The 24,082-nt window shown below is 35.0% G+C and overlaps 1 protein-coding gene across 4 annotated transcripts in view; it reads right to left on the bottom strand.

Moving 5' to 3' along the window:
* LOC109424064 (uncharacterized) overlaps nucleotides 1-24,082 on the bottom strand; it is a 376,421-nt gene that overhangs the window by 191,452 nt on the left and 160,887 nt on the right. For all 4 annotated transcript variants that reach the window (XM_062842268.1, XM_062842269.1, XM_029880478.2 and 1 more), the window contains exon 3: nucleotides 6,573-7,026. In XM_062842268.1, coding sequence (XP_062698252.1) covers nucleotides 6,573-7,026 — 454 coding nt within the window. The remainder of the gene's footprint in view (nucleotides 1-6,572; nucleotides 7,027-24,082) is intronic.

Genomic DNA, 24,082 nt, shown 5'->3' with positions numbered 1-24,082 from the left:
ATTTGTCCTATCGGTCCTACCTAGATAAACCAAGTCATTTTCTCCCCGTAACCTAGAAATGTCAGCCTAGTCATACACAAGTAACGTCCTTCAGCTTAGAAACAATCAGTTTTTGTCCAAAATGTCACGTCGAACGCATTGACGTCAATAAAGTGTTAAAGTATGGTCCACTGCACGAACTTGGGCCGGCCCGCTCACTCCCAAAGATAATTTGGCGTTTGATCGGTGTCGTCACCGCTCAAACGTCAAACCATGTGTGAGAGCAAGCAGGCCAGTAGTATCGTGCAGTAATCCATTGTTCGCACGTTAGCTTCGAATTTATCAGCACTATTATGTGCTGCAACTTTCCTTCCTACTATTCGGTTGATTTTACCAGATCTATGTAAAGAGAATATTACTGGATATCATCGTAATATTAAAAAAAAAACAAATTTGTTTTGATAAAATTACTAATTTAAATATATTTAATTATTGTAAATTACTCAAATTATTGTAAATTTAGTAGTAAATCAAAATCAACCAAAAAACGTGGGAAAGAAAGCCCAAACAGCATTTTCAAGTCTACTGGCAATAAAAAGTTTTCAAAACCTGTTACAAAACCTATAATATTTCTAGTAGGATTTGTAACGATCCTCAAAACCTTCTCAAATCCAACCAACTTGGAACTATTGCTTGGGTATAGAATCTATTGAGCCCCGGCGGTCCCTCCGTGTTTATCGAGCATGTCTGATGAATATGCAAAAACATATGATCAGCCATACTCCATCTGCAGCAGCCGGTTCGTGATGAACCGTTGGAGGCGCATTAAAGTGTTAAAAAGGTGATATGATTCACTAAAGAATACTACATTACAATAACCTTCACTTTAATACCGTCAAACCCTGCGAACTTGGCCAGGGAGTTCAGAGCTTTCTAGATCAATTTCGTATTAAATTATTACTAAAATATATTGCCCAAGATCCAAAGGTAGAGGAATCATACCAACGGGAAAAAAGCACTAAAATGGCTCAACTCTCAGTATTTTCATATACAAGATTCACAGAACAAAGTTCGTCGAAGGAATTCGCTGGTTGGTAGATCAAAAGGGAATCTCACACCAAAAACTATTATGCAAATCAGAGTAAAATCATGTACAAAATTAGCATGACGGAACAGCAAAACCAATTCCGCGCCAAATCCGCGCGAGGGCCGAATTCCAGGGGCAAATCCGCGCCAAATCCGCGAAAATCGCGAAATCCGCAAAATTCGCGAAATCCGCGCTGTTGTAACAACCCTGTAAATATCTTTTTTCATTACTAAAAATAATCCTAAACAGAATAAAACTAAACAGCATCTGCAGAAGTAATCATATCGGCATATGATATAATTACCTTTTACCTTCGCTCACGTAGGTACGTGTATAATCGCCGTTCTCACAACGCGAACAAAACAAAAAATAAAATAAAAATCATCTCCGTCCGGAAAGAATCTTTGTCGCCGCCAAAATACACCCCATGACGAAGCTCAATCATAAATAGTCGACTACCTAGAACTTTTTCATCGTTCTCTTTACTCCTTGGAAATAGCCGACGACGGGCCATGCCACCACTGTTATTAGTGTTTCAGTGCGCATGTCTGCGCACCGCGATAGCGCTGTTGGTAAGAGAGAGAGGTTCATTGTTTGATCTTGCATTCAAATCTCTGTCTATTTTTGTCCTGCGACTGGCAAACATGAAATGGGGGAATGGGGAAACTGGCAATACGTAGAACCAGTAAAGCTTCTATCGTCCCTCACTGCAAGTGCTGTGATAGCCTCATTGGTAAAGGCGACTGAAAATTTACGATAGCAGGATTGGAGGTTCAAATCCCGTCCATCTTTGTAAGTTTTATAATGAAATCGAATTTTTTTTTATGTGACCTATTATTTTCTAAAAATAGAATAACACACTTAAAATCATTACCCAAAAATGAGTAAAAAAAGTTAGTTTTTACCCTAATTTTGCTTTCGGAATGTTATCAATAACTCTTAAATATCAAAATTTGTTATTGAAATATTTCCCAAATTCACTGTTATTAAGTTGTTATTGCCACTAACAAAACATGTTATTAAATTGATTTTTCAGGAACAAATTTTTGTTATGTGACTTGTTATTTTGCCGCTTATGACAGACAAGTTTATAACTCAATATGTTATGTTAATAACATGAAAATTACTAATTCCATTATGCAGTTATTTTGCCAAAATAACGCATTTTGTTATGCTGTTGTTATTCTCTTCTGCTCGGGGGGAAACTAAATATTTTCAATACACTTATCCGTGCGTGGTAATGGCGGCAGTGGGTACAGGGAAGTTGCGTTTCTTGCGGGATAATAGAAGCGGTTCCGTTCCCCTCCTCACTCATTCGTCTACGTTTAGATGGCGCCAATCGTTTGCGATCCTCAAAAAACTCTAAATCCAAACCGCTCAGATATGTCCACCATTACCGCACGCGGATAAGTGGTTGGCTATTCTATTTGCCATCCAACGAATTTGTCACCAATAACCACCTCAGCATCTTATCAACTCATGAGGATCCACCCACATCTCCGACCCAGGCACCTCTTCCATCATCTTTCTTTCTCGCCCAAACCCTGCCTGGATTAATACAATTTACTTCATGCAGTGTACACTGCGACCACTTTCTATAGCCGCACCCTCAGTTTCACATGTCTAGCAATATCAAAGATAGAATCGATATGGAAAACAATATGCATCTGATAGTTATTGCAAAATATGACGTTTGCAAGCATAACTTTCTTCATGTGTATATTTTTCATATCAAAAATACAGTTTTTCGAAAATCTGGGCGACCAGTTTCTATAGCCGCACTTCGGGTTTTCCTTAGATCAGCTGCTTTATCATAAAGTATGCTCATTATTACTGCTTTAAACGACCAAATAAAGCTTATCAAGACCAAACCAAAGAAGTTTAACGAAATACTTAAGTAACAAGGTCTTTTAATACGAGAAATAGGGCACAGATTTGGTAAACTGGTGTTTTATGGATAAGTTATTAAAGATATCCCAAAAAACTAAAAAAAATCGAATTAAATCTCAAGTATAAATGCTGCTGACTCAAAACAATCATTGCATTATACTTCCGGTTTCAATTTTTTTGCGTATAACCCTTATTAATCTAATTAAATTGTAAAAAAAAAATCGATTTTTAAGCTTTTAAATGGAAAATTCATAAGTTTTTGTGTATCAATCCTGATGAAACTTGGAAAAGACATCGTATACAACATCAATATACAATGAAGATACTTCGGGAATTCATCAAACTCAACTTGGAAGGTCAGCATTGTCCTCGCTACCATTTAAACATAAGATGAATATTTTAAATTATGAAGACGATTTGTAATAACAGCTTTTATCCAACTTTCCATCAATTTGACGATATTTGGTTAAGTAAAAATGATGTGTTTCTATCAAAAGATTTCAAATATAGATGTTCCTGTTCATTTCGGGGCAAAAGAAAAGAAAGGGATTATGATTGTAGCCTTCCTGTAGTTCTGGTTGATTTTATATCATAAATTGTAGAATTGGGCTAAATTTAGTGAAGTGCTGGCGCAAAATTAAGCTCTTGCATCCATTAGGATTATTTAAATCTGTATTCATGAGGATCATTAGCAACTGTTTAGTTGAATTTTCAGTGATATAATGTCATGAATATTGCGTATTCATCCAAGTAAAGCGAATATTAGGCTAAATTTAATTCTAAAGTTCCAGAAAAGTGATTGTTAAATTGGTATTACAGCCTTAAATCTTTTAGAAATCATCCAAGAAATCATGTTTCATATAAATATTGCCGATAGGAAGCAATACAATATATTTGTCAACTTAAAATATTGTTTTTGTGATTTAAAGAGAACTTTTAAGTAAAAATAGTGAAAGTTAACTAGTTTATTGTACTAAGAAAACTAATTGGTTGATTTTTTCATTACTTTTCGTTAGTTTTATTTCCAATGTGCTTAATTTTGTCATTTGAGACAGTTTGATCAAATGATTTCTTATAAAAAATGAGATTACCGAAGATGAACCCGTAGTGCGGCTGTAGAAAATGGTCGCCCAAATTATGGAAATATCGTGTTTTTCGCTTAACAAACAAATAGTTTACAATACTTATTCATGTAAATCATATATTTTACAAACACTAGTTGATACACATCGTTCCACATATCGATTGAATCGTAAAAATTGCTAGAAGTGCGAAATCGTGGGTGCGGCTATAGAAAGTGGCCGCAGTGTATTTTGTATCCACCTTTCCTATTTATATTAGGAATAAACGCCCGAAGTCCTAGGGGTCAAAAAGGCATTTTGAGTTCATCCCAAACGCCGCGCGGAATCGACCTGCTACTTGATGCATAGAGGCATAGAGCAAGCCATCAGGGACTGATGTGATCTACTATCGGGCTCGCTCTTGGACACAAAGTCTCCCATGAGAACCCCTCGGGGCAGTCGAAGGTACAGTCACGGTAATATTGACGAAAGCTGAAATTTAAATGTACGTAAAAAGAATGATGAAATTTCAAAGTTTTTTTTCTTTGCGGTGTCTGTAGCAAAATTTAAAGATAAGGTATTTGGAGTACATTGCTCAAAACTTCTAGAGCACCGTTTTTTAGAACCGTTGAACGGATTTGGATTAAAATGCATCACGCTGTTGACAACCACTGAACAATTTGCGTGATGCATTTTCATCCAAATCCGTTCAACGGTTCTAAAAAACGGTGCTCTAGAAATTTTGAGCTATGTACTCCAAATACCTTGTCCTTAAGATACCAACCTGTTGTGGATGACATTTTGAACGAACGAATGTAAAACATTATTGTTGTTGACAGTAAAAAGCGTGAAACGCGCCGCCTTCTTATGTGCATTCAAAAATTACCTTGAAAATTACGTACTGGAGGGTTGGGGTCATTGTTGGGTCATTGAAAATTGATGAAACTGGAGTCACGGGCGAATTTCATGTTTCGTATTGATTGTTGATAATACCTTAATATGTTTTTCAGTTGCTATTCATTCCTGCTCAGGATGGAGTGTAACCCCGATGACACCACTATAATCTGGTTCATTGGACATTTTAGTCTAAGCTAACTCAAAATAACAAAAATAAGTATTGAGATTGTTACGGCTGTATATCTCATGTTTTGAATTGCAGAATAGTTTGAAAAATATTAATTATTTTGGTCTTAAAAGTATACCATAGTTGTACTATTTGACAATGTACGGTGTTGGCGACCGCCACGGCACAACCTATAGAGCAACTGATAGAACCGTATATGTCACCTCAGCATACGTAGAATTTCTTCGCACTTTATTGGGGGAATTTCTCGTGGTATTTTTTTTTTTAAATTTCCTAAACTCTGGGAATTCTTTTGATATCTATCTTGTAAACTTCGCAGGCAATTATTTTTGAAGCTTCTTCGGTTATTTCTCTGGGAACTTATTCCTTTGGAAATACCTACCGCAATTCCTTCGTCAACTCAATTAAAAATCTACTGCGGATTTTTTTTTTTTGAAAAATATTTTTGAACAATTTCTTTAGAAATTTCTTCAGAAATTCTTTTGACAATTCCTGGTGCAATTTCTTTGATTAGTTCTTTGGAAACTTCTCCGAATTTTTATTGTGCATAATGCAGTGATTTTTTGTGAAGTTTCCTCAGCAGTTCCTTGTAATATTTTTGGGCAATTTCCTTGATTTTTTTTGGCAATTCTCTTCAAATTTCTTCTACAACTCCTCCCGTATTTTTTATTTTAATAAACTTCAGTAATTGATTTGGAAATTTCTTTAAACAATTCTTTTGAAACAACTTTGGCAATTCCTTTCTGGGGTTTCTCAATTTTTAATTTCTTTGAGGATTATTTTAAAACTCGTTTGGAAATTGATTAGGCAATTCATTTTTGAAATTCTTTCGACAATTTGTTCTACAATTCCATTGCAAATTCCTGCAGCAATTTCTATTGCGAGTTACTGAATCATCGATAAAATTGCCTGAGAACTTTTGGAAAAATGACCAAAAGTATTCAAGAGTAGTGTTTTGATTGAATTTTGGAATGAAAATTAATTGAGAAATATCAAAAAAAAAGTTTAAGGAATTTCCTTGGAAGTTCTCCTTTCATTGAAACTGTGCATGCATCTGAGTCTCAGATTCTGTTTAGGCTACTGAAAATGTGGAAACCCCACGGTTGTTATACTTTTGGATGAAAATTAATGTTTTCTAGATCACGTGCTGAGTGCGCACGGTTTACTAGAGTAACAAGAGTCGATCATTCATATCCTGTAACGTAATAAATAGAGATTCTATCTCAAGCGAACCACATAAGGAATCCCATACTCTGTCCGTTACTCTTGATCTTTTATGTTCCACTGTCTGAAAACTAATAACTTAATAATTTTGAACAAACTATGTAATCCACTGGGTTCGTCCTGTGAAACGAAGGAATGAAATATGGCCAAACTCATTCATCTCCTCCATACAAATCCACTATAATCCAATAAACCCAAATCGGAAAGGAGCGAACCCATTAGCCTAAGCATAAATATTCACACCTACCTTCGTCATGCAACTGCTTGGCGGCACATTCCGCACACTCGGCACATTCGGTACAAACGGTCTGCTGTTGTTGTTGTTGTTGTTGCTGCTGCTGTTGTGCTGTTTGTACTGCCCCACCACTACCGCCACCACCACCAGCACCACCCACACTTCCTCCCCCGGCGCCGGCACCACCAGTACCAGTGGCGGTGCCAGTTTGGGAGGTGGTCTGAGTGCCGCCGCCCGTTTGTTGTCCCTGCTGACCGGCAGCAGCCCGAGCGGCCAACATGGCCGCCCGTTGCTGCTGAAGCCGCTGGATAACTTGGAGCTGCTGAATGTGTTGTGCACCGAAGACGTGCCCACCGAGGGCGCCGCCGAGCGCATTGTCCAACAGCCCACTGCCGTCCTTGTAGCCCTCGGGAGGGCTCAGCGTGGCCTGATCGACAAACTCGATGGGTGGAGCAAACTTGGGACTCTGTATGCGGGAGGGGGAGAGAAGAAAACAGAAAAACAATTCGTTAGTACTGTGCTGTATGGTTTGTGGAGCGAAGGGTACGCATCTTTCGCACAATGAAGTATTATCACTCGATACATGGCTAAAAATGTATTGAATCGGTCAATCCAAGAGAAGTTAGATAAATATGTCTTTGAAAATCTATCGGTAATTTCACTGTACAGCCCTCGGTTGTTTTATTTGGGGAATTTCTTTGATAATTCCGTTTGGATTTTTTTTATCAAATTTTATGACAATCTTTTTCTTCTGATATTCCTTCAGAGCTTAATTAGAAAATTTCCTCAGCAATATTTTTTTGCAATTTCTTTGAAAGTCTTTTCAGCAATTCTTATGCGTTATTTTACCTGTTGTTCCTTTGAAAAGTTCTTGGAATGGAATTGGAAATTCCTCTTAAAATTCCATCGGAAAATTCTTTGGCAATATATTTGGCAATTTGTCGAGAATTCATACGGAAATTCTCTTGGCAATTTCTTCGGCAATTCCTTTGGAATCTCGATCTGATACGGAGCAACATCCTACAGGTCTATGGGCATTCTTCTGTAAAGAAATAATTTTCAAACATGACCTCCAATTTTGATCTCCAAGAATTTCCACGAGAAAAGCCTGAAGATCTACAAACATAGCTAATGGTTTCTTGCTACATTACCGATGCGCTGTAACATCTCAGAGGTCCATTGAACATTGTACTGAAGAGAATTAATTTCCAAAGATATGCTAGGTCTTTCATGAATTTCCGCGAGTAAAGGCCATAAGATCTAAAAGCGTATTCAATAGATTGTTCTTACATGACGATACGATGCAACATGCTAGATATCCATGGAGCATGGTTCTGTAGAAAACTACTTTCCAAAGATGATCTAGGTCCTCCAAGAAGTCCCACGAGTAAAGGCCTTAAGATCTACAAGCGTATTTAATGGTTTGTTGTAACATTACTGATACGTTCTAACATCCTACAGGTCTCTGAAACATTTTTCTGTAAGGAACTAACTTTCAAAAATGTTCTAGGTGCTCCAAGAACTTCCACGAGTAAAGACCTGAAGATCTACAAGCATTATCAATGGTTTGTTGTCACATTACTGATACAGTGTAACGTCCTACAAGTCCATTGAGCATTTTGCTGATGAGAATTCATTTCCACAGATATGCTAGGTCTTCCATGAACTTCCGTTAGCTGAGGCCTTAAGAACTACAAGCATAATCAATGGATTTCCCTTTAATGACTGATACGCTGCAGCATTATACAGGTCCATGGAGCATGGTTCTAGAACTACTTTCCAAAGATGTTCTGGGTCCTCCAAGAACTTCCACGAGTAAATACCTGAATATCTACAAGCGATATCAATGGTTTGTTGTCACATTATTGGTACAATGTAGAATGCCACAGGTCCAGGGAACATAGTTCTGTAGAAACAAAATTCCAAAGATGATCTAGAACCTCCACAAACTTCCACGAGTATAGGCCTTAAGATCTGCAAGCGTTATCAATGGTTTATTGCCACATTACTGATACAGTATTGCGTCCTACAGGTCCAGGGAGCAAAGTTCTGAAGAGAAACAATTTTAAAAGATGATCGAGGTCCTCCAAGAACTTCCGCGAGTACAGGCCTGAAAATTTACGGGCGTAATAAAATCATTGTTGCTATATTATTGATGCGGTGTAAAATCCTACAAAACCATGCATACCCAAGTAACATTTTAAGTTTTGTTCGGCTCTACAAGAGATCTTCATGACCAATTTTATAAAACTTGCAATAAAACTGAATCATACATCAAAACCACTTGATAACCTCTTTAAGAGCATCTTCCGGCTAAGTGGACCACTCTCGGAGAAGTTTTACAAACCGCATTAAGAGTAGCAATAAACACATTTTAAAACCTAGTTGAAAAATTCTCGATTGTTGTTGTTTTTTTTTTCAACAAAAACTATGACAGCTCAAGATGCAGAGAAGCTTCTTCGATGGCACGTAAAGTTCAGGAGAATCCATCATTCTTAAGTAGAAAGCGATTATTTCAAAGCAATATTTCAGTAGTTGTTGTGCTGGTAGACTGATGCGTATTCGAATTTACCGTGAATATTGGGGTTGCAGAATCATAAAATTAATGCGCTTCGTAAATAGTGAATATTTTCATCTTGGAATGAAATAAATCAATTTGTGAATTTAGTAAAACTATGTCGAATCACAAGAAAACTCAGCAGAGAAAGTTTATTTATGTGAGCATTTTATGGAAATGGTTGCAAACTATCATTTCATTGCTAATTTGAGCAAAATGAACTATTTTCCATTCACGTTAGCTAATTCTTCAATATGGCGACAACCATAATCAGCGAAAATAAAACGAAAGCAAGTTTACTGTCGTAGTTCTGCTTTTCCACCAACAGATGTCGTTACTAATCGAACGGATCGCCATCTGTTGAGAGTTTTTACAGTTTTATTGTGGTAATAATGATTACCAGAAGGTTTACAAATCGGAAAGTTTTGTTTACTCTTAAAATCTGTCTTTATGGATATCTTCAAGTGTACTATAAAACATTTTATCAATGGTTTTCATAAAAGCAGTCATAAAACTGCGAGTTTTATTTATTGCTGTAATAAAACCCTAATAAAAATCAAAGAAAACCAATCAGCAATGAAATTGTTACTTGGGTAGAGCATGGTTCTTTAGAAAACTACTTTCCAAATATGCTCTAGGTCATCCAACAATTTCCGAGAATAAAGAATTTAAGATCTACAAGCATAATAAATGGATTTTTGTTACATTAATGATACTGCTACGGGTCCATAGAGCACAGTTCTGAAGAGAAGTTTTTTTTAGGGATATTCTAGGGCATCCAAGAACTTCCGCGTGTAGACCCCTTATAATCTACAAGCGTAATCGATGGATTGTAGTTACAATACTGATATGGTGCAACATCTAGCAGATCCATGGAGTATGGTTCTGTAGAAAACTACTTTCCAAATATGTTCTGGGTAACCCAAGAACTTCCGTGAATAAATAATTTAAGATTCACAAGCGTAATAAATGGATTTATCTTGCATGACTAATTTGGTGTGACATCCTACAGGTTCATGCAGCAGAGGTTACGCAGAGAAGTTATTTTCAAAGATGATCTAGTCCATCCAAGAACTGCCGCGAGTAAAGGCCTCAAGATCTATAAGCAAAATCAATGGGTAATTGTTGCATTACTGATGCCGTGTAACATCCTATAGGTCCATGAAACATGGTTCTGTATAAATCTACTATCCAAAAAATTCTAGATCATCCAAGAACTTCCACAAGTAAAAGCCTTAAGGTCTACAAGTATTATAATGAAATGTTGTTACATTACTGATGCGGTGAAACATCCTACAGGTCATTGGCGCATAGTTCTGTTAACTCGTTCTAGGTCATCCAGAACTTCCGCAAGTAAAGGCCTTAATCTAATAGCGTAATTAATCAATTGTTTTTACATTTTTTATACGGTGTAACATTATACAGATTCATTGAACATGGTTCTTTAGAGAAGTTATTTTCAAAGATGTTCTAGGTAATCCAAGATCTTTCGCGAGTAAAGGCCTTACGATCAATAAGCATAATCAATGCACTTTTGTTGCATTACTAATGCGGTGCCACATCCTACAGGTCCGTGGAAGACAGTTCTCTAGAGTCTTGATTTCCCAGGATGTCTAGGTCAGCCAAGGACTATCGCGAATATAGGCTTAAGATCTAAAAGCGTGGTTGAAGGGTTGTTATTACATTACTGGCCTTAAAATCTACAAGCGTTATCAATGATTAGTTATCACATTACTGAGATAGTGTTGCGTCCTGCAGGTCCAGAGAACATAGTTCTGTTAAGAAATAATTCCCAAAGATCGTCTAGGTTCTTCAAGAACTTCCATGAGTAAAAACCTTAAGGACTGTATCGGAAATTAATTTTAAACGTTCACAACTGCCTAAAAAATAGTCTTTTCGAAATAAACACTAGTTTATTTTTGGAGATACTATATAAATCTTTAAAATAAAGAATGGCAGTTTTGATTTTCGAAAAATAATAATTTAACTTGGACTTTTATCTCAAAAATTGCACATATGTTTAAAATTTTGGACACCTCCTAAAAATTTGAAATTGTCAAAACTGTGAGAAAATATTAAACTTTTTCTCATATTTTTGCACAAATATATTCATTTCCAGAATGTTCATGATATAAAAAAGTTATTTTTATCAAAAAAAAAAATCCTGCGCAATTTAGCGCAATTCTCAAAAATGAAAAAACCTGGATTAATCCACCTAGTGGTGATAGTGCCTTTCTCGTCGAATATGTACTCATGATCTTTCCGTCGACGTAAGCATCTTAAATCCTGTGAATAATTTATTTATAAACGCAAAAATCCAAGCCATCATCGAATTACTGATGGCACATATTTCCGGTGTTATGTTCAATGTATAGACAGAGCTGAAAAATATCAGACCTCTTAGTTGACTGCGTGACCACCTTTACTATTACTGGAATACCATCAATACCAAAACGATAATAACAAGCTTAAATATAATTTATTTCACAACCAAAAATCACTTTACAGTCTTCGATAAACTTTTTCCTGCACACTTCAGGCTATATTTTATTATCATTGGATACTAGATTCAAAAAAATTGACCAAAAAATGAAAGCAAGTGAAATTTTTCGTACTGAATCCAATTCAAATTTGAACCATATCGCAGAGCGCGAGGAGCAATCAGTCGGATCAAAATTTTGCGCAGCAATTTTAGACGCAAAAGGGGATTGAAAAACTTTGCTCGAGGTTGATGCGATTCTACTGTATATTTACACCTCAGGAATATGAGAAGATGTGATTTGATGAGCCTGCATCTGTTTTGTCAAGATTTTGTTCTCTTACACATATTTATCGCTTGCACTGATTATTTTCACTGTTTTTAGAACTTCCTGTGAGATACCCGGAACCAATTCCTAGACAAATATGGTCTGAGACTAGTCTCTTGCTAACTGTTCAATAGGTTTTCTGAAAAGCCGAAAATTGGTGTGCATGCATGGATTTGATTCATTTCACATTTTGGTCATTCTGGTGGAACATACAAAATGGGTTCTACCGGTAGTCTCTAATGTGATCTGAGACTATTTTTTTTGTAAACCGTTCATCAGGTTATCGAAAAAGCCGTGGTTTGATATGTCGCATGCATGGGTTTGGCTCTTATATGCATTTGACCACTTCCAGCAAGACACCCGGAACCGGTTCCGGAATAAATACTACTGGTTGTCTCAAATATGGTTTGAAACCTTTTTCTTGCTAACCGTTTATCAGGTTATCTAAAGAGCCGCGATTTGATGTGTTGCATGCATGGATTTGGTTCACTTTTACATTTGACCACTTCCGGCGGGACATCCGGAACTGGTTCTAGAGCACTATCGGTAGTCTCTGCTGGTTATTTTCCTGCTCACTGTTCACCAGGTTATCGAAAAAGCCGCTATTTGATGTGTCGCATGCATGGGTTTGGTTAAGGGTTTGGTTCACTTTTATATTGAACCACTTCCTGCCGGACATCCGGAACTCGTTCCGGAACACTACCGGTAGTCTCTGCTGTGATCTAAAGCTATTTTCCTGCTTACCGTTCTTCAGGTTATCTAAAAAGCTGCTATCTAATGTGTCGCATGCATGGGTTTGGTTCAATTTTATATTTGGCCACTTCCGGCGGGGCACCCGGAACCGGTTCCGGAACACTACCAGTAGTCTCTGCTGGGTCAAAGGCTATTTTCCTGCTCACTGTTCATCAGGTTATCGAAAAATTTGCTATTTGATGTGTCGCATGCATGGATTTGGTTCACTTTTATATTTGGCCACCTCCGGCGGGACATCCGGAACCGATTCCGGAATACTACTGGTTCAGATATGGTCTGAGAGTATTTTCCTGTTTACCGTTCGTCAGGTTATCGAAAAAGCCGCGGTCTGATATGTCGCATGCAAGGTTTTGTAGCATTTTCATATCTGGCCCCTCCCTGGGGTACCGATCCGGAACACCTAAATGGCCATAACTCCGGAACGGCTGAACCGATCCGAACCATTTTCAATAGGAAACAATGAGACCAGATTCCGCGTCGAATGAACCGTTGGTCATAAAAATCGGTTGACGTTTACTGCCAAAAAGTGATGTGAGTTTATTTTGTACACACACATACTCACACACACACATACACACACACACACATACATACACACACAGACATCACCTCAATTCATCGAGCTGAGTTGATTGGTATATGTGACTCGACCCTCCGGGCCTTCTGTCAAAAAGTCATTTTTGGAGTGAACATATAGCCTTTCCAGTACACTTAGTGTACGAGAAAGGCAAAAAGGTCATTTTTTGAGGAACTCTTTTTTTATGCCTCTTCAAAGAACGATTACGTAAATAAAAAATAGATAAAGTTGAAAATTCTCATTTTTTTATATTGGGCATGTATTTCAATTTATTGAAGAGGTAGTTTTACCAGAGAACGGAATTTTATAACCTCTGAAGATATTTAAAACAGAGCGTCAAAGTTCGACCAAAACGTAGGTGTTTTTTGGGATAGACCATTTTCTACATGTTGGAGGTTTTTCCATTCAAAATATAAATGTCGGTATCGAGTGATATGTTATGTGTACATAACTGCTAGTAATAATCATTATTTTCCAGATTTTTCCCCGCACAATTTTTTTTTTCGCTATAAATTTTTGAAACGGTATTTTTTTTTTTTAAATTGCATTTTGTACAGATTATAATTTTGTGTGGTGTACTCATTGAACCATATTTTCAATAATACTAAGCATTTTTCAAATGTCTTCAAGCTGTTCTAAACTTAACTATATTGTGAAGATTTCATAGAAAAACCGGAATAAAAAGACCAACCGTGCTTCGAGATAGAGCATTTTGAATGTTTATAGTTAATTTCCGATACAGTCCTTAAGATCTACAAGCGTAATCAATGGATTGTTTTTGCATTACTTTTACGGTGCAAGATCATACAGGATCATGAAGAATTGAGCTGAAGAAAACAATAAAAAAAACTTCGATAGAATTTTCAAAGAATTTACAAAAGGATTTTTTGAAAGAAATTGCAATAAAAAATAAAATAAATTGCCAAAGGTATGCTTAAAAATACTGAATTGTAAATGAAGTTTCCCATGACTCTAAAAACTACTGATGAAATTCCGGAAATATTTGCTGAAGGAATTCGAACTGAAATTGGCAATGGATTTCCTAATGCATTTGCAGAAGAAGTTCCGATGGAATAATCAAATGCACTCCCAAACAAATTTCCGAAGTATTTCCAAAAGAAATTACAGAGCAAAGCCCAGAAGGATTTGCGTAATGGATTTCCGAAAAATTTCCAAATAAATACCTAAAGAAAATTACAAAAGGATTTCCAAATCAACTAGAAAAGGATTTATTGTATGAAGTGCGAAAAGTATTTTAAAAGTAGTTCTTAAAGAAAATTCCATAATTTTCAAAACAATATCCAAAGGAATGGAGATATTTAATTATAATTTATTATAATTATACCCAGATACATGGAACCAATATAACATATACAATCTTAGAAATGTATTTGAAAATAGTAAAATTTAACCTTTTTTATAGCAAGAGAAACTATCGAATATATTTTCTTCAAAATTGCCAAAGAAATAGCCAAATTTTAGCATTTTTCTGGAAATATCTTTAGAAAATTCTCAGGTGTTTTTTTTTTTCGAAAATTTGTTTGTGTTTTTTTTTATTTCCTATTTTCAATCCATTGATTATTCTTTCCAAATTTTCTACCTAAATTCTAGAAATTCTTTCAGCTATCTATTTGGAAACAACAATCCAATGATTTTGGGAATTCCTTCTACAATTCATTCAGCATATTTTTTGTGTTTTTCTTCTGCTATTCCTATGGGAATTTTCCCGACAATTAGAAATTCAAGAATTTCCAGTTGAAATTGCCAGTGAAACTTTCGAAGGTAAGACTAAAGCAATTCACAAAGGAATTGGGGTTTCCGAACAAAAATAGCCGAAGAAAGCTGGCTATGGAATGAAAATCAATTTTCAAAAGCTCTCTTTTAGGAAAATCTGAAGAAAGGAGAATCTGTCAGAGATATTCTCAAAGCATTTGATGAAGGAACTTTCAATGAAGCTTACTGAAGTAATTTTTAAGTATATTGTCAAAAGAATTCTTCAGAGGGTAACCGAAGGAATTCTTAAAGGAAAATCCAAGAAATTATTTCCTTCTTCTACATTGGAAATCGCTTCGGAAAATCGGAAAAAATATTTTGAGAAGAATGTTCAGAATTAAGCTGTTTTTTCTCAAGAATTAACAAAGAAATTTCTAAAGAACCTACTAAAGAATATGCTAAAAGAATTTCAAAAAGGATTCCCGAAAAAAAAATTTCGACAAGTTTCAAAGTAATTTCTGTAAGGTCTTTCTAAGACAATGCCAGAGATATTCCTAAAGGGATTGCAGAAAGACACTTGACATGACCTACTTAAGGAATTTTTGAGGGAATTTTCAAAGAATTCCTAGCAGGAATTTCCAAAGCTATCTCTGAAGGAATCGCCATAAGGATCTGAAAAAAAAAACGAATTTTCAAAACGAAATTTCCGAAAAAAAAATCTCAAACATATTTGCCTGAGAAATTTTTAAAGCAGCTATCGATGAAATATCTAAAGAAAGTTTCGAATTATGTTCGAAATGGACTGTCAAAGGTATTTAAAAAACAACCGCAGAAATTTTCAAAAGCATCACTGAATTCATGAATAAATTGTTTGAAAGATTCATAAAAATTTCAAAACAAGCAACGCAATCTTCAATGGGATTCCAAAAAGCATTGTGTAAAAATTCCCAACGGATTCATAGAAAGTATACCCAAAAATTTGCTAAAGGAGTAGTGAAAGAACTACCGAAAAAAATCCAAATATATTTGCTAAGAAATTCCCAAAAGCACGCCAAATTTATTGGTTAAGGCATTACCAAATGGATTCTCAAAGGGATTACTGAGTAAATTCTTGAAAATAAAATAGCCAAAACAATTGCAAAGAAAATTATCAAAACAACTGCTGAAACAATTAAAAAAAATGCGTGAGAAATTCCCAAAATGAAAAAAATACTTCTGTAACTACTATTAAAGCGTTTGCTGATAAATTTGCTAAGATAAAGCTTGTTCCTTAAGGAATTGTCCAAGCAGTTTCCAGATAAATTACCGAAGAAATTGTTTTAAGAATGAACCGAAAGACTATTTAATGAAATATCCAAAGGAGATCCAAAGGATATGCTAAAGAAATTCCCAGTCATTGCCACTTAACATCCAAAGGCGATATGGAGGGAATTCCCAAAGAAATGACTAACAAATTACAAAAAAAATCCGAAGGAACTGCCGAGAAAATTTTCGAATGAATTAGGAAAACAGGAAATTCCGAGGAAATGTAGTGAAAGCTATTTCCTCTGTTAATTTTTATTTAGACCAGGTGGATTATCTTTACGTACTAAAAGTTCCAATCGAACAATATAATTTCCTACATATTAAACGTAATTTTGCGATGATCGCTCTATCATCGCTGATCGCTATATCGCTCCTAACAGCTGTCATGGAAAATTATTCTCTCAATGTTTCCAGGCAAAAAATTATATTTATGATAGTAAAATTAGTATTTGTGGGCAAATTCCGCATTATTGTTTGAAAATTTCTTGGTGGTAGGCAATGGAATGGTGTTATATGCTGACTTTTACCAACTGGATGTCAGAAAATCACCTATGTGGATTATTTTCAACATTTTAGCGCCCTCCTAAATATCCTACCGCTCGTATTTTTTTTCAAAAATCTGCCTGGATTTGTTTTTTTTTGTATACAATAGATTTTTAACAAAATGGATTAATAAAAAAAAACCAATCCCCTGGAGCGTTTCGTAATTGGTGGACGGCGCCAATGTGATTTCTGTCCATTTTTTTGCACTCCCTAACATTCAAAAAGATTCAATAGAGGTATTTCTCCCTGTTATGCCCTCAGAAATTTGTGCATGGATTCCTTCAGTAACTCTTCATGTTTCAGAAATAGAGATTCATCTAAATGCTACATCAGAAATATCTGGGAATGATTCCTACAGAAAGTCTTCCAAGGTTCTTTCAGAAATTTTTAAGATTTAGAATTTTCTTGAAGTGTTAATTAACCCTAATAATTTGTTTCAGGAATTTAACCTGGGATTCTCAAAAAAAAAAACTTCTACATATTTATTCTGTATTTCTTCCAGCGATTGCTTTCGATAAATCGTCCAAGATTGCTTCAGAAATACCTGCGGCGTTTTTTTTTTCAGTAAATCTTCGACAAAATTTCTTGAGGAATTATTTCTCAGATGTTTTCAAAAATCTCCAAAGATTCCATTTTTTTTAATTTCTTCAGGGATTCATTCAATTTACGTAGATTTTTATTAAATTATTCATGAGTGTCTTCAGAAATTTCTCCAGAAATTCCAATAAAAAATTCTCTAGATAAAAAAAATGTTAAAAATTTCTTTCGAAAATTCTTAAGTTTTTTTTTTCAGAAAATCTCTTGTTGGGTACAAGGATTCCTCCAGTTTTTTTTTCTGAACATCTTTAACAATTGAAAAAAACTTTTCTAAGGAGTTTATTTTATTAAGGAATATATCAAAAATAATACTTTTTCTCTAGATATTTATTCAGAAATTTCGAGATTCCTGAGAAAAAAAATCTTCCGGCGGTTATCAAAAAAACTTTCAAAACGTCCTTCAGATTTCAGAAATTCCTTCAAGAATTTCCTCGGGAAAATTTCTCCAACGATTCTTCCAGAAAAACATACAGGAATTTCTTCAATGATGATTCCAAAAAAAAACTCTCCTAGGATCCATAGCATCTTTTAGGAATAATCATAGAAAGTCTTCCAGGGATACCTACAGAAAGTCCTTCAGTAATGTCACAAAGAATTCCAAAAGAAATTTTTGCAATTATTGCTTCAGAAACGTCTCTATCAAATTTTTCGACAGTTTTTTTTCCAATGATATACCGTCGTGCGGGGCTTCTTTATACACTTTTCCATGGTTTTTCAACTTTATGACATTATAACTCCCAGACTAGTGAATGAATTTCCGCAATTTTTATACACAATAATTGTGAGTATGTATGTAGGATGTATGCAAAATTTGAGCTAAATCTATCAATAAACAAAAAAGTTGTTCATACACCATTCGGACACATCTCATATAGAACCGGATGGGGGCTACTTTGGACATTTTTATCTATAACAAAACTGCATTTCAAATTCCAGGGTTATTTGGAAAACTACATTGTACCAATACTGTAGTATACTGTATCATACATAATTTCAATAAAAAATATGCGTTTTAAGATGGTTCTGTGCTACCTTTGGTATTATGAGCAGCGTGATATTGCTATATAGATAGCCTGAAAAAAAGGACCATCAATCCTTTATTTGGGCGAAACGGTCATTTATAACGTATAACGATACAAATATTCGATTGTATATGCTACGTTGATACATTTTGAATGAATTGATCAACCCTTTGAAATTTATGAACTGTAGAAACAATGCCTACAGACCAAATGTTCTGATACGTTATGTATATTATATTGGTTTATTCGATGTTTTTTTCGCGTCCTGACAAGCAATAAACGATCTGTTTGAAAAATAATTTCAACCAAATGAAGGGAAAACTATTGCTTTATAATAGTTCCTAAGACATCAAACAGATTTGAACCATATTTTGAATTCAAAAAATCCATATTCAAAAGTGTCCAAAGTAGCCCCGCATTTCAAAAGTAGCCCCGCACGACGGTATCTTCTATGGATTTCTTTAAAAAAAAGTTTTCTAGTGAATACTATAGAAAATTTGACAGTGATTCCTTCGGAAATTTCTCTAGGGATTCTTTCAGACTTTCTTTCAGGGTATACTACAAACATTTGGCAAGTTTTGTTAAATTTCTTTATGAAATTATTCAGCAATCCTTCTTTTTTTAAATGACCACCATAAATACTCTCTTGTTGTTTTCTTAACGATTCTTTGATGAAAAAAATCCACAGATTTCTTCGGTTTTTTTTTTAAGAGATTTCTTGAGGGTTGTCTCCAAGCATTCCTTTCAAAAAACCTTCTAGTGATCCCCTTGGAAGGGATTCACTTTAGAATTCCTTTAAAGATCCCTCTTCAAAATATCATGATCTCTGAAAAGCTTCTGGTCTCGAAATTTCTCCAAGTATGCCTCTAGAGAACATCCATATACTTAATAGAGGGGTCCACATGCAAAGGAGTGTAAGTGACAATTTTGTCGAATTTGAGTTCAGCATGCCATGAATTCTTCAGACTTCAAGCTTTTTAGAACTTTTCAAAGATTATTTTTACATTGTTTAGAAGAATTACAACCAATCGAGCAAAACAGGGTTGATTTTGAACCTCCGTACATTTAGCAGAGTAAGGCGGGGCAAAAATTCGACCCTAGTTGAAAACAAATGAATACCGTGTGGTGATTCCACCATCCATGGGCAAATATTTTACTAAACAAAGATACTCCAAATGTCTTTTCAATTTTGAGTTACAAAACTTTTTATATGTGTGTGACTTATTCAAACTCTTGCCCCACCACTGGGACAAAAGTTCGATTCTAGAGTTTGTGGAATTTCGCTAACCGTAGCATGCTACGGTAACTTTGGTAATAAGAATACATGAAATCAATTAATATCTGATGTTGGAATTCGAATGCACTTTAAAGTTCGATCTGGATTTTACTCAAATTAGGGTTAAATGAACTACACCAAAAATTAGTAGTTTTCCGCCAAATTCAAATAAAACAACATTTTTTTTATCTTTGATCGAATGTTCTCACTAATTCCATCATATTTAAAGACAATATGTACATTTCGCAGAATTTTAGGTTTTTACCTAGAGTTGTCACATGACTCGAACTCTTGCCCCACAATTTGAACTTTTGCCCCACTAAGTGTAAAATATGATTTCCAAATATTTTTCTCAAAAAGTTATACATGCTAAAGCATCTTCAAAACATACCAAACAAACATAGCCCCAAAATAAAAAAAAAACGAATTCGATTTCATTACAATTCCAATCCGTGCGTTGAAAAGACCGTCGCAAACTACAGTTTTTTGATCAAAAACCAACATTTTGTCATAACTTATCGAAACATTGATCAATTTTCATAATTTTTGGAGTGAAAGACTCTTTTTCAAAAAGGCTTCGAACAACCTTAACACCCGAAAGAAATAAATTGAATTGGACTCAGAAATTTCAAAAGAAACTCTTGCTCCTCTTTACTCTAGGGGTTCCTTTGTAAATGGATACAAGGATTCTACCAGAACATTTTTCACGAATAAAAATAGCTTTTCTAAGATTTTTTTTTCATGAGGATCTGTTTAAGATGTTAAAAAATAATGAATTTAGAAAACTTTGCTCAGATTGCTCGACAAATTTTTCTCCAGAATTTCATCGAAAACTAACAGAAACTTAGCCTCAGATTTGATAGTTTTCAAAATTTTTAGAAGGTCCTCAAGATTTTTTTTCTAGAATTTCCTCCAATAATTTCCTTAAAGATTCGTCCAGAAATTCACACAAGAATTCCTTTAGTGATGATTCCAAAAAGAAAAACTTTCCTGGGATTCATTTAAAAAATATTTGAATATTCTAAGAAAGTCTTCAAGAGATTTTTCAGCAATGTCTAAAAGAATTCTATAAGAAAAGCTAGCATTTATTGCTTTAGAAACTTTTCCATTTATTTTTTTCATTATTTTTTTTCAAGGATTTCCTTAGAAAATCACCCAACACGATCCACAAGGAATCTTTTGAAAACCTCCCATGAGTTTTTTTCAGCAATTTTTCCATGAAAAATCAAACACAAATTTCTTCAGAAATTCTTACAGGAAGGTTTTCAGAAAGTCGTCTGAGATAATCCTTAATCATCCTAATTTAATTCCATTCAAGTAATCCATTAAAAAAATATATGGAATCCTTAAAAAATACCTCCAACGGTTCCTACAGAAAATTTTACAGGGATTCTTTTAGAAATTCTTCTAGGGATTTCTACAGCAATTTCCCGAAGGATTTTTTTGAATCATGCATGGCTTGCTTCAGACATTCCTTTTTGAAATTATTCAGCAGTTCTTCTATGTAGTAGCTTTTTTTTTAAATTTTACCATAAATATCTGTATCTGTATTGCCAATTGCTTTCTCAAAGATTCATTGATAAAACATTCCATAGATTTCCACAGTTCTTTCAGAGGTTCCTGAAGGGTTTTCTCCAAGGATTCCTTTCCTAAAATCTTCTAGTGTTTCCGTTAAAAAAAGCTTCGAGGATTCCATCAAAAATTTCTCTAAAAAACCCTCTCTAAAATATCGCGATCTCTGGAAATGATCTTTGGAAACAAAAACTTCACCTCGGACTCTTTCGGAAATTTATACAAAATTTATTCATTTTTTTTCTACATTAATTTTGGATTTCTTTCAAATTACTAAGAAGATAATTATTGTCATTTGTTATGAATTATTCGTTATGGGAAAATCCAGCACGAGACTGAATGATCCCAACTCAGATTCATCTAGAAGGATTTACAGTAGGTTGTCCCAAAATTGAACATAGTCAAAAAGCTTGGGGGCTCACCCTGCAAATGATAGCTAAGGGTGTTAGAAACAAACTTTTGTATGACGGCAGCTTTCAAAAATGACGTTTTCTAAACGTCAGATTTTTGAAAAATGGCCATTTTTCGTAATAAATTTCAAACAAAAATTTTTTACCATACAAAAATTGTCAATACCCACCATTTTTATATTGTTTAAAATTAGCATAAGGATGAGATACTTTTTATGATGGGTAAAATGCAAAGTATGTCAAAAAATGAAAAATTTTAGTAAATTCAAAAGTTCAGTATCAAAAAGTTACCTGCAAAACATGTCGGTAATATTTTTTTCCAAGTAGTTTGGATCTATATCAAGCTGTAAAAAATATTAAAATGGTGGGTATTGACAATTTTTGAACGGTAAAAAATTTTTATTTGAAATTTATTACGCAAAATGGCCATTTTTCAAAAATCTCCCCGGGGCGACCTCTAAACGTCATTTCTGAAAGTTGCCGTCATACAACAGTTTGTTTCTAACACCCTTAGCTATCATTTGCAGGGTAAGCCTCCAAGCTTTTTGACTATGTGCAATTTTGGGACAACCTAATTTACACATGATTTTTCATATAATTTTTCAAATATTTCTACTCCGTCTTATTAATAAAGATAATAAAAAAAATCTAAATATTCCACCGTTCAAGAACTATATCAAGGGAATTCTACAGGAATATCTTAAGAAGAATTAGAATTCCAGCAACGGTTTCCCAAGTTTCTTTAGGCATTACTTCACTAATTTCTTTAAAAAATCTACATTTGATTTCTTCGACAATTTTCCTTGAATACCTTCAGATACTCTTCCAGGGATAGAATTATTTCTCAAGAGGCTTCTACTGATCCGAGATTTATTCGTTGATTACTTCATGAATACACTTCAAACTGCCATGCTTTTTTCGAAATAGACAAAAAAAACTCATTTTTCTATGTGTTTCAATTGACTAATTGAGAGATAAATTTGTGAAAAAAACTAGGAGTGGGTAATGTCTGAGACATAACCGCAATGTTGACGTAGGACAAAGACTGGAACGAGATTCCGACTTTTATATTTCCATAATACAATGTTTGTTGTTATGATAATACAAATGGTGGACTGATGTGTTGAGTAAAGTTGTTGTGTGATCGCTTTCGCTGAACGCATTCACAACCCAGCACACATTTTTGCTGTATAAGAGTAAAACAAATCACTCTTAAGCTAACTTTAGCTCAAGAAGCTGTTATTCAGCTGGTTCGGTTACTTGGAAAGATGTTAACTAGTTCAAGAGTTATATCGTTTCGAAGAGAAATGGTTAAATTACTGTTCTACGAGAGAATTTTCATCGAGCGGATAAAATTATTAGATAATTGAACGGCGTTAGATAGATTTTTTCAACGAAAGTTTAACGTGAAACTCTTTCGACAATACTTTGTTTTCATCCAGGAAGAACATAGTAGTAGCCACTTCACTATTGCTAAACTACCAAGCTTTCAGTCTGTCGCTTTTAATTATCCGAATCATAACTCTTGAGGAATCATTTTCGCTGATCCTGGAAAAGACCGTGTATAAAACGGAAGATTTTGCCAAGACAATTGCATGAATTCATCACGCAATGCGATTTTACCCATACCGAATGCGGCCGTTTGCTGTCGTGGATGAGATTCCTGGTGCTGCCACCACGATAGCCGAGAGTCATCGCTGAATTTGTGTGCAGCTCCTTAGCTGAGAGGTGACATCTCCACTCTCCTTGACTGATCCATGGAAAATGACGAAAGATAACTGAAGAAACAGCTTTTATGCCCCTAGATTAGCAGATGAAGCTCCCCCCATTCGGCGGGCTTCCCAGTTTATTTCGTTTGCATGACCCGCCCACATTGTGTCAGACGCTTCAAACGACTGCAACCGTTCGAGACAATTTCTAATCGAACGGATAAACTAATTGAAGTATTGAATAGTTAAGATCATTTTAGTTCGATAACTATTAGAATGAAACATTGTTTCAGGTACAATTGTCCGAATAAGATAACGCGTTGCTAAATTTCGGGTAGAAAGATTAGTGACCGATTTTGCTGTTACTGAGCCACCAAGCATTCAACCATTAACTTTTCGAATGCACTACACTTTTACCGATCGTTGAAATGCATCCGAAAATTATCCGATTAATAACTCTTGAGGAATAATTTTCTCTGGTCCTGGAAAGGTCCGTTCAAATAACGGTTGATTTTAGAAAGACAATTGAAAACTATCCGCACTGAATGCGGGAACACGGTGCCCCCACAGACCGTTATTATAAAATAAAAATGTCCATCAAAACTAAGTTCAGGGATCGAATCCTGGTGCCATTCTGCACCTCTGGGCAAATTTTTAAAATAATCCCTAGGAGGAATCTCG

This window comes from Aedes albopictus, chromosome 3 (assembly GCF_035046485.1).
Source record: "Aedes albopictus strain Foshan chromosome 3, AalbF5, whole genome shotgun sequence".
NCBI lineage: Eukaryota > Metazoa > Arthropoda > Insecta > Diptera > Culicidae > Aedes > Aedes albopictus.
The sequence above is the reverse complement of the archived record's forward strand: the minus strand, read 5'-3'. Positions and strand labels throughout refer to the sequence as shown.